The 15,506-nt window shown below is 46.7% G+C and overlaps 1 protein-coding gene across 3 annotated transcripts in view; it reads right to left on the bottom strand.

Annotated features, from left to right (window-relative positions):
* Window positions 1-15,506, bottom strand: part of Hsd17b2 (hydroxysteroid 17-beta dehydrogenase 2) — a 76,306-nt gene that overhangs the window by 37,539 nt on the left and 23,261 nt on the right. The window contains exons 1-2 of one of the 3 annotated variants that reach the window (XM_046434589.2): window positions 13,961-14,077; window positions 1,401-1,613 (exon numbers count right to left, since the gene is read on the bottom strand). In XM_046434589.2, coding sequence (XP_046290545.1) covers window positions 1,401-1,613; window positions 13,961-13,997 — 250 coding nt within the window. In that variant the 5' untranslated portion in view covers window positions 13,998-14,077. Of the gene's footprint in view, window positions 1-1,400; window positions 1,614-2,780; window positions 2,931-13,960; window positions 14,078-15,506 lie in introns of those variants that run through there. The other 2 variants (XM_046434588.2, XM_046434586.2) reach the window with 2 other exon arrangements.

Raw genomic sequence — 15,506 nt, 5'->3', positions numbered from 1 at the left:
ATTTGGAAAGTGGTGGGGAAGGGAAGACGGGTTGCAGGGAGGTCACTGGGGACTCAGGCGGAGATGGCGGGGGCCTGAAATAAGCTGCCACTTCTAGGAAATGGTGGGAAGCAGCTGGACCATAAGTGTCTAAGGAGGCAGAACTGATAAGGAGTCAACAAGATGCAAGATCAAGGGAAGCTGGAGGTCACAGTGACCCCTGGATTGCTGGCTTCAGTGATTGATTAGGTGGCAGTACCAGCATCTGAGCTGCGAAATGTGGGACAGCACGTTGATTTGCAGACTGGCACCAAGGGAAAAAGACAACCAGGTCCGTTTTTGACAAGTTGAAGTGGAAGCTTTGAGATATACGGGAAATGTCTGGTGGACAGTTTTCTCCGTGTGTAGATCTGGATGTGGAGAAAAAGAGCCCAGTTGTCCACACAGCTATGGAAGCCAGTGGCATAAATCAGTGTTTCTCCACCCTCACCAAACTCTGGCATCACCCAGGGACCCTTAAAACCACTGACAGCTGAGGTGCTCCCCAAAGGACACTGATGATTTGACTGGATTTTAGGGTGGGAGAATCCAGGCAGGGCAGACCCCAGGACTGTGGGATCTATGATGTCATAGGGCATGGGAGTTTGGAAGGAGCCCACCCTTGGTTAATTCTCTGCTATCACCATCTTAAATTCTCAACCATTTCTTAAACAAGGGCCCCCCCATTTTCATTTTGCAGCAGGTCCTGCGGGTTATGTGTTCCATCCTGGACCCAAGACTGGTAGTTTCAACCCCCCACAGGTGGTCACAATGTGAGTAGGAAGCTGCGGGTGGAGTCTCGGAGGCACTCGCATTTGCTGGGGAGAAGAGAAAGACGCTCATCCAGGTGAAGCAGAAAGGGTGATTAGAGAGCTGGGAGGAAAGCAGGATCTCCTCCTCTAAGTGCCAGAGAGGAGTTCAGGTGTTGGACTTGAGATCAACACTGACGACCTTGGTCGGGTCAGTTAGAGAGGCATGCAAGAGTCCACTATCACTTGGACATGAAGTAAAATGCAAGGGTGACAGGTTGCAGAGAGCTTGCCGTGAAGGAGAGAGAAAAGAGCAGAGGATAATGGAGGCCCGTGCCGTGTCTTCTGCTAAGCTGGGGAGCCTGGTGCATTTAATACTGCTGGCCCTGAGGAGGAGGAGATGGGGAGCCGAGAGTGACTGAGAGGAACTCAGAGGGAAAGGGGCAGAGACTTCTGCAAGTGCCCCAGGACAGGGCCTGTGTCTGAGTCATTCCTAACATCCGAGTGTCCACAGAGGCCACAGCGTGCGTGCGATAGGGCACAGTGCAGATGTTCTCAGAGAGAACCAGAAAGAGAGCCAGGTGTTGGTGAGGCAGGCATGGGCAACCAAGGGCTCAGGCAGTTTGGCAATACCTTTGTCCTGCACCTTTTCTACGACTTTGCTGTGAGCGTCTTTGATCTGCTGCGGGTTGGTGACATCCATCTGCAGCACCGAGAGGCGCTTGGAGCAGGATCTTCGCAATTCCTCTGCTCCCGAGCCCTTTTCATCCAAAACCCCGGCAAATACCGTGAAGCCCAGCTTGTCCAGATGCTTGGCCAAACCATGGCCGAACCCAGAGTCACCACCTGCAAAGGGCCAAAGCAAGACAGCATGAGCACAAACCAAAGCGGCAGGAGAGATGACGGAACAGGGAGAGCCTCGCGTGCTGTTCAGGGACGGCCAGGCTCTCTGAAGAGGGGATGTCCTGGGAAGTTTGCTAAGCAGGGAAATGGGTGGAAAAGTCAAGGCAGACAACTTCCTCATGTAATGAAAGGGAGGTCGTGTAGACTTGGGTGTGGAAGGAGTAGACGGACATAGGGACAATGAGCAAGATTGGGGAGACGGTGGAGCTGGATTGGCTGGTGGCCAAAGAAGAGAGTACAGAGAAAACCAGCAGCATGTTGTAGCATTTTCTATTTTTGCTCTAAGTACTTATTTTTCTTGTGTAATTCCATTTTTCAAAGGTCATGCTGATAAGAATGGCGACTAGCCAGCCCTGCAAGGGCAGGGGAGGACGTGAGAGAGAGGCCAGCCTGCCTAGCATCTGCAGACACTGCCTGAGAGAGAGCAGCCCTGACAGAAGGCCATAAGCACACTGTTCTGCGAGGACACAGGGTAACATAAAAGGGGAAGATGTGTCCGTTCTCTCAGAAGCCGAGATGGCGGTTTACCCAGTCCCATTAGGAAGATATTGTGGACCCTAGGAAAAATGTCTCCCACCCACAAGTACAAGATACAGATATCTAAAATTCTAAAGTTGAAGAGAGCGTGGACATGAAATCCCTGAGCATAAGAAAAGGGTGACAATTAGTTATCCCAGAATAACAAACATGTAACAATTAGTTTGTCTCTACAGTTGTAACAGTGAGAAAAATGTTTACATCGGCTATGTCATGTGACATTTCCTGCAAGCCTTGAGGGGTCCCTCTTGTCAGTACTTGGGGACTGTAGTCAGGTATCCTCCCCATACCTGTGGCCCGAAAGGATATGAATTGACCTGAAGGTAACGTGGAGCCAGGATTGCAGCCAGTCCACGCTCCTCTGGGGAAGCCAGGTGTTCGCTGCCACTGCCTCTCTGTTCTGCTTCCCACCCTACCCTCTGCTGCATCATTGGCACAGCTGGACATATGGAGGCTCCTGGTTCCCCTCAAGTGGTGTGTGATCTCAGGACACTAACTAGCATGTTCCCTCTGCACCAAGAGAACAGTTCTGCATAGAGACAGCTGGCCCAGCTCTCTGCAGCACCTACTGACCTCTGCACGCGGACAGGCTCCTCCACCCGTTCAGGCTGCCAACCACAAAGGTACACCAACTGTCCACTTGTACCCAGGCCCAGCCTTCTGTCATCTGCTGCTAACTTTGAAGAGAAGCATGAACTCTGCCCTTTCTTCTTCTCGTCTGGCCTTTGTGCCCCACTCGCAGGTGAGGTCAGTGCCTTTCGTTGTGTGCCCCCGCCCACAATGCCAGGGCTGCCCCTCCCCCACAGGGATCCTCGGGCTCACCAGTGTCCTGTGCAACTCCACCACTGGATGAGGGCTGACCGAGCCAGGGCGACCAGCTTTCCCCACTCAGCACTGTGGAACTGTGACTTGAATGTGCTCCTGCTAAGATTCAGATCTATGTAATGGTGGTAAGAGGTGGAAAACCTTAATAGGCCACAAGGGCACCTCCTCTCATGAATGGGAATAGGTTCCCAAATCAAAGGCCTTGAGGAGAGAGCACATCCTGCCTTCTGCCATGTGAGGAAGCAGCAAGAAGACTCCACTCGACCCCAGATGCCAGTACCATGACCTTGGACTCCCAGCCTCCAGGACTGTAAGAAACTCCTGTTCTTTAGACATCACCCAGCGGGTGGTGTCCTGTTACAACAGCACCAGTGGCCTAAGGCTGTCCAGGAGGACAGGAGTCTCACAAGCCAGCTGGGCAGCGACCACCCCTTCCATCGTGAACGCACATGAGGCATTGCTGCGTTTTTCTGAAGCATGGTAACAGGCAAAGCCACAAATAGAGTCTCACGTCCCGTGGTATCCACAGAAGTAGGGCAGTAGACTTCTGGCTCATGACAGCACCCAGCTTGGGGTGAACCTCAGGTGACCTCCATCACACGCAGGCTTAGAGACACCCCACATCCTGATTATAACCCCGGCTTCTTTCTCAAATTAGTTTCAGTGTCTTGCCTGAACCCCACCTTTTTTCCTTATTATAGACTCTAACACTTGCCTCTTGGCAGTTCCTCAGAAGGCTAAACACAGAGCCCCAGAGGACCCAGCGATCCACTCCTAGGGTACACCCAAGAGAAGCACAAGAGGTACACAGTGCCCATGGCTACGCTCTTCACAAGAGCCCAGAAGAGGAAAGTAAGCCACGCCTGTCGCCCGGAACGGATCAACAGAACGTGGTCTTTGCCTACGATGGTTTATTCATGATGGAAAAAAAGGAGTGACACAGGCTGTCACAAAGAGGGACCTGGAAGCAAGAAGCCAGGTGGCAGAGACAAGAGCCAAGAACAGCTGTTTTCACCTTGACCCCATTTTCTCTTAGTGTAGAGTGACTTGGCAGGTGGTGTCCAAGGCAGTGCCTTTGACCATCTTCATGAGTCTGAGATCTTAGGAAAGTTCCTAGGGCGAGCCTGGCACAGAGCAGGTGCTAGACGCAAACCGAGCAGAATCACAACAAACGCAATTCAAGTCCTTTGATCCCCGAGAACAGCGAGGGTTAAGAAATCCTCCACCCCCGAGTTCTGGGAAGGGCTCACATGAAGGGTTCTCCTCTCCCTGCGGGATTTAGATATGACTCAGAGCGCCCTTGTTCTAGACCAGAGCTGCCAGACTCCTCATCTGTCACCTAGTAAGAGATTAGCTGAGCTGCTCGTTCCCACTGATCAACTGCAGCTAAATATCTCTTAACCTAAGGATTCTCTCCTCCTCCCCAGGTCCTGGCCCACCTTCAGCCTGAGCCAGAAGGCCACCCCCTTTCCACAGCCCCTCCTGATCTTGCAGCTCCAGTTATCTGGACTCCCAGCGCCCAGTCCTTCTGGACTTGTTTATTCCTCCCTATGAAAGCAGACTCCTTTTGCCTGATCCTTGAGATGTTTTGCAGATCACAGGGTCATAGCATGGCCCGTCCCATAGGCTCCTGCAGTAATCCTCAGGCATAAAGTTTCTCCTAACTACCCATGATCTGTTTTGATCTGGAGGAGAATGAATGGACCCAGAGTTTACAAGAGACCATCTGCTTGTGCTCAGCTGTGTGGGTGCAAGCCGACTCCACATCCCTGCTGATGCCATCCGTCCTACCTCCCTGCCTGAGCTTCCTTATTCGCAAAACAGGTTTAATAATAGAACCTGTATCGTTAATATCTGTGAAGTGCCTAACAGCATCTCTGGAGTGATTACTCTATAGGTCTGTTTTTTAAAAACTGCCATCCTTCCTGCTTTTCAGGACTTTGAATAGACAATGCTAGGAAATGGAGAGTTTTTCCCCATGATGGTCTGCTGAGCGTCCTGATTAAAAATAAGACTGCCTGGCTGCCTCTGCACCTTGGGAGACAAAATGGCACCTTGTGGAGCCTCCCCCTCCTGTGGGAAAGTGGGGTCCTCACAGCATTCCCCACTCCCACCTAGGTCAACTGAGGAGGTCACAGAGACAGAGGGCTTCACACAAGGCCTGGCATGTCAGCAGTAGCAGTGACCAGCCTGCTGACTCCAACCCCAAGTCACTTCTGATGTGCAGGGTTGGAGATCAGGCTGGGCTGAGGTGGGCAACCCTGAAGCTGTGCGGGTATCAGGGGACCTTGGGAAAGTCTGTGGCCAAGAGCCCCTCTCCATTGAGATAAGCTTTATGTACTCTGGACATCCTGAGGACAGAGATGCCCATGTGAGAGAGCAGAGGATGCCCCAGGAGACGCACAGCTGCTGCTGGTGAAGTAGTCATTCCTAGAATGGTTGACGCACTTCCTGCATGCCAGCCAGCCTGGCAGAGGCCCACTCCCTGAACGCTCCAGCCACCTCGGGACAAGTAAAGCTATTATGACCAGAGGAGGAAACTGAGGAACAGAATGTTCCATCTCTTGGCCAGGACACAGCAGAGGTAGTCTAGACCCAGACATGGCTTAGGATCAGAACACTTGGGGTAGAAATTATTAAAATCCTTCACGACCCAGTAGGTGGTCAATAAGAGCATGTGTTGAATGAATGAGCATTTTAGAGGTCTCTGGAAGGTGAGTGCCTCAGAACAAAGAAGGTCCTTTTTCACCAGGCTGAGGATACCTGATGCATAAAGTGCTCAACAAATCAACTAATGTTTGTGGAGTCAGATGCCTCTCCTAAGAGAGGGCAGAAAACCGCTGAGGCTGGTTTTAGCTGTGCCCTTTGAGACCATTCTCTCTCTAGCGGGCTGGAGACCCATCAACTTAGAGCAAGCAATGAGCCTAGAGTCTGGTCTGTGCACTACTGGAGTAAATCTGAAATCGCACTTGATCTTTAAAGTATTGATAAAGTCTTGATTGATGTGCAAAATGGAAACATTGTGAATCATCTTGAATATGTAAGAGTTCACAATTGTACAGTTTCTAAGTGTGTTTGTGCTCCTGCCACCAGGGTGCTCTGTGTGGGCTGGGGAACTCCTCAGTCAGGTCTTCCAGGGGGCAGGCTGTGAATAACGCAGGTTGGGGACTTCTTCAGGCCACACGCACCCTACCTACTGAGAGGGATGGGTGAAGGGATGTGAAGGCTCATTGACAAAAGTGGGGGCCCTTCCAGAGAGAAAGAAGAAGGGAGAGGAATTAAAGATCTGTGAAAGGTATCTAGTCTCTGACGCGTCGGATAAGTAATGAAACCTCCTGGTCAACAAGACCAATGGAAGAGGCATTGTCCATGTCCTCAACAATCTTGCATTGTTTTCATAATTTTCCCCTTTTTTTTCTGGTCTTTTTCGCCGTACAGGTAGTTCTTTAACAGGATTACAGCACACATAAAATTTGCCAGCTAATTTTTAAATTAATACTATATAAAGCAGTTTTACATATTTTACATAGTCTTCAGAATCCTAATTTTTTATTGCTAGATAAAAATTTCTGTATTAAAATGTGGCCTGGAAGAAATGGTGAAAGTCCACATTCTAGAGCCAGCAGACTTGGGTTCAAATAATTCTGCCACTTACCAGCTGTGTGCCTTCAGCAAGTCACGGGGCCTTTCTGTGCATTTGTTTTCTCATCTGTAAGATGAGTGCTGCAAAGGACCTGCTGAGGACCTGCTCAGAGAGTTGTTAGGATTAAATGATTCAATATATTAAGATAATTAGAATAATGCCCAGCACACAGCAATTGCAAACTTGGTGTTTATTCACTGAAGAGTAAATTTTTTTTCTTTAACCGATGCTGCACTTTCATTGGCTACTTCTAGTTTCTAGAACAAAAAGGGTTTCAGTTTGATTCTCCCTGCAGAAGATTGTCACGGCTATCAGAACCACAGCAATGAATCAGCCAAGGACAGGGCTCTGTCCCAGAGTTCCTTTGAGCCCCTCCTGTGCCAGTGACATCTCCAACCCACAGCAGCCCCACGCAGAGCCCCTCAGGGGCCTGCTGCTTCAGAGGCTCCAGACTCCTTCTCAAAGTGAAGTCCACTTCTAGCAGGGGACAGCTAGAAATTGAAGACCTACCGTGTTTCGGGAAGAGGACATGGTCTGAATATGTGTTCCATTTGGCCCACACAAGGTTACTTTGTAAAAATTTGAACCAAGACTCAAAAGCAGGAGAATTTTCACCTGCAAAATCCAAAACAACAGCTTCTCTTGATCAAGCAGGCCCATCTCACTGGGGACTCACAAGCTGAGGCTCGGAGCCCCAGTGGCACCCCCTCAGATGGGAGCAAGGCTCCCCACGTGACCTGCCCTGCCTGGGGCCCTGAGCTGAGGCTGTGACATACATTGTCCCACTTACAAAGTTCACTTAGATCAGGAATTGTTTATCTGGTTGGAAGCCTGTGGGAGAGAAAGCCTTTCCCCTCCCTTGAAACCAAGGCTTAGGCAATCCATCCATTACCACCTCATGTTGACATTGCCTGGGCACCATAAAATGGCTAAGGTACGATAAGCTGGAAGGTAAATAAAACAAAACTAGTGCATTTTAGACTTCCCTGAGGCCCCAAAGGGCTCAACTTCTAAATTAGGAAGAATAAATGGTTGGCCCCCCACCTCCCTTGTTGGAAGCACTCCTAAGAGATCCCTTCTGCTGGGTGGAGAGACCCTGGAAAATAGCTTGCTCCTTCATGTCTCATCTCTAATGGAAACGAGTATATTTTCCATGGAACATAACCTCCGGGAGCGACGGTCCCATAATCTGTCCCTCTGTTAACACGGGCAACTGAGACGCAGAGAGAATCCTTGTTCAAGGCTACCCGGGGGATACCTAGGGTCAGCCCTCAAACCCAGAGGCACTCTTCCTGAAGTTGTTCTTTTACTGCTGGGATTCATCATCTCTGTGAGCTTCGGGTGGGTGAGGGCAGGCATGAGCAAACTGGGGACCAGTGATGGCCGCTCCCTTCACAGTGGGTGGACGCTGGGCACCACTGCGACCGCGCAGACTCCCTACCACTGCTCTCCCAGCAAGGGAACTGCAATGGGTTTGTGCTCAGTGGTGTGTGAAGAAATGCCTCTAAGCCTTGCCAAAAAAATAAGCAGCCAAAGTGGGCCAGCTGGATTTGAGCAAATGATGGTGCTACGGTTTGGATCTAGGATGTCCCCAAAAGCCCATGTGACAAAGGCTTAGCCCCAGTCCATAGTGCTCTCGGGAGATAGGGAGAACTTTAAGAGGCGAGGCCTCAGGAGAGGGCTTCTGGTCATCAAAGGGGATCGTAGGACCCTACCCCTTCCTCTGCCCCTCTCATTCCCATCCATGAAGTGAACGGTTTGCTTTGCCATGAGCTCTTGTCATGATGGCCTGCCAGAGGCACAAAGCAATGGGGCCAGTCATGGGCTGAATCCTCCAAAACTGAGCCAGATCCACTCCTCTTTATAAACTGATTGTCTCAGGTATTTGGTTATAGTCATGGAAAGCTGACTCATGGAAATGGATACTCAAGACACAATTCAACCTCTCCTGAAACCCACCTGCTGCTCTACTCTCACCTGTTCAATTCAATGCTGCTCATGCCCAATGCTTCACCTTCTGAAACTCCTTGTTCTACACATCCGCGATCACAATGACTTCCCACCTGGGCTTCTCACCTACATCCTTCCATCATTCCTTAATCTTTTAATTTTTGAAAATTTTTTCTTAGAAAAGAGAATTGTACAAAGAACTATACACCCATCTTCCAGCCACAGAATCATCAACATTGTCTTACCCATTATCAACACTTTCTCTCTTTCGGCAGTATCTTCTGTTATTCAACACCTGGTTTTATGGAGATGTAATTCACCTATCATACAATTCACCCACTTAAAGTGTACAGTCCAACAGCTCTTAGATGACCACAGAGTTATGCACACATTGCCACAATTTGAGAACATTATCATGGTATAAAATAGAAATTCCAAAACCATTGTTGTCATCCCCATTTCTCCCCCTCCCGCCACCTATCCTTTCTCTCTCCCTTCCTACTCCCAGAATCATGTGTTGACTTTCCTTTTTGCCTATTCTGGACTGTTGCCATAATTTAATAAATCCCACACTTAATATCATAAGTGTTACCTATAAACCTGTCAACCTGTTAATATATTCCACTCATAGATGAGGCCATTCTAAAATGTAGTATCATTGCAAACCTGGTCAAATCAACACTTCTTTAAGATCATCTCACACCCAAAATGTACTCAAAATTTCTTCTTATGTTTTCCAAACATATTTTCTCAAGATCAAACCAGGTCTACCCATTGTATCTGGTTTTTACACCTCTGAAGCCTCTTTTAGAACAGCCAATGGTGCATCAGAGATCTATTCTTCCAGATCCTTTCTTTTTTAATGACAATATTCATCCATTCAATTTTTTTCATATGAGCCTATTAAATTTTTCTCAAATTTATATTTGTAAAGAAAACTGGAATCCAGTTGTCTCTGGGATTGAGGGACTGGTTCCAGTATCCTTGCAGATACCAAAATCTGTGGATGCTTAAGTCCATATATAAAATGGCATTGTATTTGCATATATCAAATACACATCCTCCCATATATTTGAATCATCTCTCGATGACTTACAAAACCTAATACAATGCAAAGGCTTTGGAAATTGTCAGACTATATTGTTCAGTAAAGCAGCAGAAGAAAAAAGTCTGCACATGTTCAGTACACATGTAATTTTTTTTCAAGTATATTTGACCTCCCAAAGCTCAAGTCTACAACTATGAACCTACAAGTTCAGAGAGCCAGCTGTACAGATATGACTTTAATTCAACATTCGGCTTGGATCAGATCACCATGAAAACCCACACTGACTTAGGACCCAGGTGGAGTGACACAGACTTGTATAAATGGCAGGGAAGGTAGGCACTGAGGACATTCACCCAACTAAGGGAACTAAGCCCAGTGGGTGTGGGAGCCTGATGTTTAAGTGTGAAATTTCATGCCTGTGATCGCAAGGTAACATAGGTCTTTCCCTGTGCTTTTTTAAGAGCAATTTTAGAGTTACAGAAAAATCAGGAATGTAGTATTTGAGAGCTTTCATATTCTTGGCCTATGGATTCCCTTATTAATATCTTCCACCAGTATGTTACATTTTCTACAACTAATGTCAACACGGTATCATTAACTAAATTCCACATTTTATTAAGATTTCAGTACTTTTTACCTAATGTCCTTTTTCAGCTCAGTGTCCCATCCAGGACCCTCCTTATATTTAATCATCCGGACTCCTTAGGCTCCTCTGAGCTGTGACAGTTTCTCAGACTTTTCCTTGTGCTCAATCACCTGAAGGAGCCATGTGTGTCAGGTTTCTCCTCACTCTTTCCCACTTGCCGCCTGACACCCTTGGAAAGGAGGTCACTGGGTGCAGCACACACTTCAGGACTGAGTGGTCCTTATTTCCCTTAGGGCAGAGGAGCTACATCAATTATCTGCAATTCTGCATAGAAGATTTTTGTTCTCACTTATTAATTCAGTCAGTCACTTATTTATATCAGTATGGATTCATGAATATTTATTTTATACTTTGGGAGAAAATCCAATACTATTTTATTTTAGTGCCCAAATTTTTTCAGCTTTAGCCATTTAGAGCTTTTTTTTTTTCTGTTAGCACCTATCTTTCCCCCATTTTACAGATAAGGAAATGAAGCTTCAGGAAGAATATAAAAAGTTGCCAATGTCACTCAGCTAACAAGAGAAGAAGTTCTATTTGAATCCACTGCCACAAGATTCTAAAGCATGAGTTTGTTCTTCCTACCCTAACCATACTCTATCTAAATATAGTCAACCTCTGCAAATAAACCACCAGTGTGTATTCACCTGATAGAGACATTTAGGCAGTAACATTGAAACCACCATTATTGAGAAACTTCCTTCGTTATTTAAAAACTTTTCACTAAAGTAAATATACACAAAGAAAAGTGCCCTCAAAACATAAGTGTACAGATTACTGAATATCCAGAGTGAACCTACTCATGCAACCAGCCCCCAGATCAAGAAACAGAATATAACCGACTCACCAGAAATCTTCCCGTGCCTCATTTCCCATCATCCCCAACCCCCAATGATCCTATCCTGACTTCTAAAAGCGTAAATCAGTTTTGACCATTTTTTGCTTTAAATAAATGGATGCATGCATTAGCCCTCTTTGTGGCTGGATTCTTTTGCTCATTTTCCCATGTCTTCAAGCTGTTTGGTTGGTGGAATTTTTTTTTAAAGGTTCCAACCATATATTTACAAGAAAGGTTACAAGCAAAGTAACACTTGTAAAAACATGCTAAGTAACTGCATAAAAATAGAACGGTACTATAGGAAGAGTAAATTTACTTAAGATTAAAATAACCAGAAGGGAAAACTACTTAGAGATATGGCCCATTATCCCAAGGTGGCTTAGTTCCCCTTTGCTATTCTTATCTAGAGTCTTATTTCCCAAGGTCAGCCTTATTATTGTCCCTGAGAGACGTTCACACAAGAAGCCTGCTTCCTGACTGACAGGGTGCCATTCTTACCAGCACATGGTCAAAAACTTACTCAGCTGCCTCTAACATATAATGTTACAAAATGCTGCTTGCCAAATTTGACTAAAATACTGCTCATAAATCCAGAAGATCTATGATTTACATATGTCTGCATTTTCTGTCTCACTAATAATCACTGCCTCAGACCTGACGTCTCACACCAGGGATGGCAAACCCTTGGCTTCATGCCGCAATTCATTCTCACGTGGCCATGGATATTGTTGAATGAATGCACGGTCCTCTTGGCATCTCCTCGGCCCAGCACGTCTCACCAATGAGAAGGAATCTATTTACCAGCTCTCTCTACTCACGCCCAAAACATTGGAGTAATTTTCTACTTGGCTTCTGGCTTTCCCTGCATCATTTTTAGGCTTCTCACTTTTATCACATCTCTCTCCTACTTATGAACCTACTCTGGCTCCCACTTGCCTGATAGGTAGTAGACAAGGTACCCTGCCTAAGTTTCAATAACATCTGTAATTTGCCTACATCCTATCAAGCTTTCCATATTCCCCAACCTCAGAATTTACTTTCGTTCCAGTTGGCTGGCTCCTTCACCATCTCACCCAAGTCCTGTATATCCCATGCTGTGTGTTCCCACCTGCCCTTCTAATCATTTATACAACCCATTCTTCCAATGTCATTTTATGAAGCACCTATTATGTGCTATGCTCTTTTCTAGATCATGGGGGCATAGAAAAACATAAAACCATCCAGGTCCCCACTCCATAGAGCCTGCGATGTAGAGGAAGATGGGTGAATCCTAAAAAACAAACAAATGCATAAGGTATATCATGATGATGAGCATCTGAAGCAGCACAGTGACTGTGGATGTCATTTCCTGCATATCACACTCTGTGTAGGGGTCAGAGAGGACACCTCTGAGAGCGTCACAGTTGAACAGTTATTCCAGGGAAAAGCTTACCAGGCACAGTGCAAAGCAGGTGCAAAGGCCCTCAGACAGGAACATAATTATCAGAGGAAGCCAAAAAGGTCATTTTAGCCAGAGCAGAGTGAGGGAGAGAACAGAGGGAGGTAAATCTGAGCAGTAGCTCAAGACTAGTTAACGTGGGACTTTTAGATCAGTGGCTCTCTCCTTACAATTACCCCCATGCCCCATCCCAGGTGACATCTGACAATGTCTAGCAAAATTGGTTATCACAACTGGGACATGCTACTGGCTTCTAGTGTTAGGGACACTGCTGAACATTGCACAGTGCATGGGACCATCCCTGCAACAAAGAACCATCTGACCTCAAGAGTTAACAGCACCCAGGTTGAGAAGCCCTGCCTTATGTCCTGCCCAAGACTGTGGGTTTCATTGTAAAATGAATTGAAATGCCATCAGAAAGTGTCCAACAAAGGAGGGACCCCAACTGACTTGGGTTTTAAAAGGATCAGTTTAGACACGGTGGAGTGAATCATAACTTAAATAATAGTATCAAAGGCCACTATTTACTGAGCACTCACTGTATTTGAAGCACCAGACTGATGACCAAGCCCCAAGACGTCTCGGCATTTCCTTCATCATTTCTACCACCACCTAATGTTATATTAAATGTTGGTCCATTAATTTTTATATGTTTGCAGTAGACGCCAAGCTCCATGAGCCCAAGAACTTTGCCCTGCAGTTCAATCTCCAGCACCCACTGCCTCGCATACTAGGTGCCCTCTATTTATAGCTCGCAGGGTTCATCCCCAGTTCAGCCAAGGGAACCAAGTTTCGGTGTCTGTGACCTGAACCAGGGCTATGAGCAATTAAGTTTCCCTCCTATTCCCAGGACAACAATCTCCCTGAAAAGGAAGTCTCCTAGTGGATAATATTCTGGGTGAGTTTTCTAAGTAGTTATTGCTGCACCTTGCTACTCTCTACCTGTAAGAATTCGTTTATTCATTTATCAAATGTGCCCTCCGGTGCTTGGCACTGGGATACACTCATGAGGAGGAAGGTGTCACCCTCCCTTACTCTTCAGCTCAGCCTGAGATTGAAAAACTATCATAGAACAAACAGGTGGCTTAAACAACCAAGTCCATTCTCCCACAGTCGTAAGCCAAAGTCTGAAACCAGGTGCCAGCATGGCCGCATTCTGGTAAGGGCTCTCGGCCTGCAGATGGCCACTTCCTCCCTATGCCCTCCCATGGTGGAGGGAGGGAGAGGAAGAGCAAGTGTGCTTCGTGTGTCTGTCTCCTCATCAGAGCAGTAACCCTATCATGAATCCCCTCCCAAGAGGCTCGTCTCCTAAGGCCGTCACACGAGGGGCTTGGGCTTCGACCTATGAATGGGGCAGGGGGGACATACAGTTCCATCCACAGCATTGTCCTCCAAAGCTTCCCATCCAGTGCTGGATGCAGACGCCACACACACGACAGGAACAGTGAACTCTGCCTGTGACAAGTGCCAAGAGGAACTAAAATGAGCCCTGGGAGGAATGATTGGGGTGGAGCTGGCCACAGAAAACCCTCCCGAGGGAGCACCTTGCAACAGCAACCCCTCAGCAAAACAGCTCGTTCACAATGAGTATACTGACAGATTGTGGAGGTGATACACTGATACACTTCATTAAATAAAAGGTATTGCTAAAATTATGTTCACCTATTTCTCTTTCTACTTTTTAAAATATGACTATCTGAAAAATTTAAGTTGTGGCTTGTGAGCACTCTCTCTGTCTCTGCCTCTCTCTCTCTCTCTCTCTCTCTCTCTCTATATATATATATATATATATATATATGAGCTTGGGAACTGTCAAGCAGGCTGGGAGGGCCATGGGTTGTCACATGGGGCTCTAGCACACGATATCTCCACCTCCTGGGTACGGCGCCATCTGAGTCCCTGATTATCAGCAACAACTGCTGAGTTAAATAAAAAATAACAAACTTCTACCTACCTATGGTTATACATATCTATATCTACATATATATATATATATATATAGAGAGAGAGAGAGAGAGAATGACACCCCCAAAGAGATTAGGTGGGATGGGCAGGGATAGAAGGCAACCCACCAGGAGTAGAGAAGGTGAGTTGGTAGAAATGGCTAGGTGGCATTTTAAGAATAGGGCAGGCTGTGCCAGGTACGGGGCTCTCTCCTGTAATCCCAGCTACCTGAGAGGCTGAGACAGAAGGATCCTAAGTTTGACCACCTTGGGTAACTTAGCAAGACCCTGTCTCAAAATAAAAAATAAAAAGGGACTGCGATGAGCTCAATGGTAGAGCACTTCTGGAATCAATCCCCAGTACTGCAAAAAACAAAGTTAAAATTAAAATAATAAAAAGAAATAATATAGGCTGTTTATGGGTTTCTTTTGATAAAAGCTGTAATTGGTAGTTATGGTTGTATAACTTGTGATTCTATTTTTAAAAATTACTGAACTGTACTCTGTGAAGGGTGAGTTTCGTATGTCAAGTACATCCCAATAAAAAGTAAGATAAGAAAGGAACGGGCAGTCTAATTTTAAAATCCCTGATATGCAAGAGGAGCCCTGAATTCTCCAGTCAGTCACCCCCGTCTGATCTAATGCAGCTTTTCTTTATCTCCTTTTAAATGTGCAGGTTGAGGGTGAGTAATTAAGGGACGGGCTCTGGCATGTTTGGGGTGATAACGGGAGAGGACACGAGAGTTCATCTTCAGGAGCAATCAGAGCCAGAGGTGGCCTGCAAAGGTGAGCTTGGGAACTGTCAAACAGGCTGGGAGGGCCATGGGTTGTCACATGGGGCTCAAGCACACGATATCTCCACCTCCTGGGTACGGCACCATCTGAGTCCCTGATTATCAGCCACAACTGTTGAGTTAAATCAAAAATAACAAACTTCTACCTACGGTTATGCATCCATGTTAGAACTTCCT

Source organism: Marmota monax, unplaced genomic scaffold (assembly GCF_021218885.2).
Source record: "Marmota monax isolate L192 unplaced genomic scaffold, Marmota_monax_Labrador192_F-V1.1 WCK01_AAM20220418_F8-fsc00024, whole genome shotgun sequence".
Taxonomy (NCBI): domain Eukaryota; kingdom Metazoa; phylum Chordata; class Mammalia; order Rodentia; family Sciuridae; genus Marmota; species Marmota monax.
Note: the sequence above shows the minus strand (reverse complement) of the source record. Positions and strands in the feature narration are given on the sequence as shown.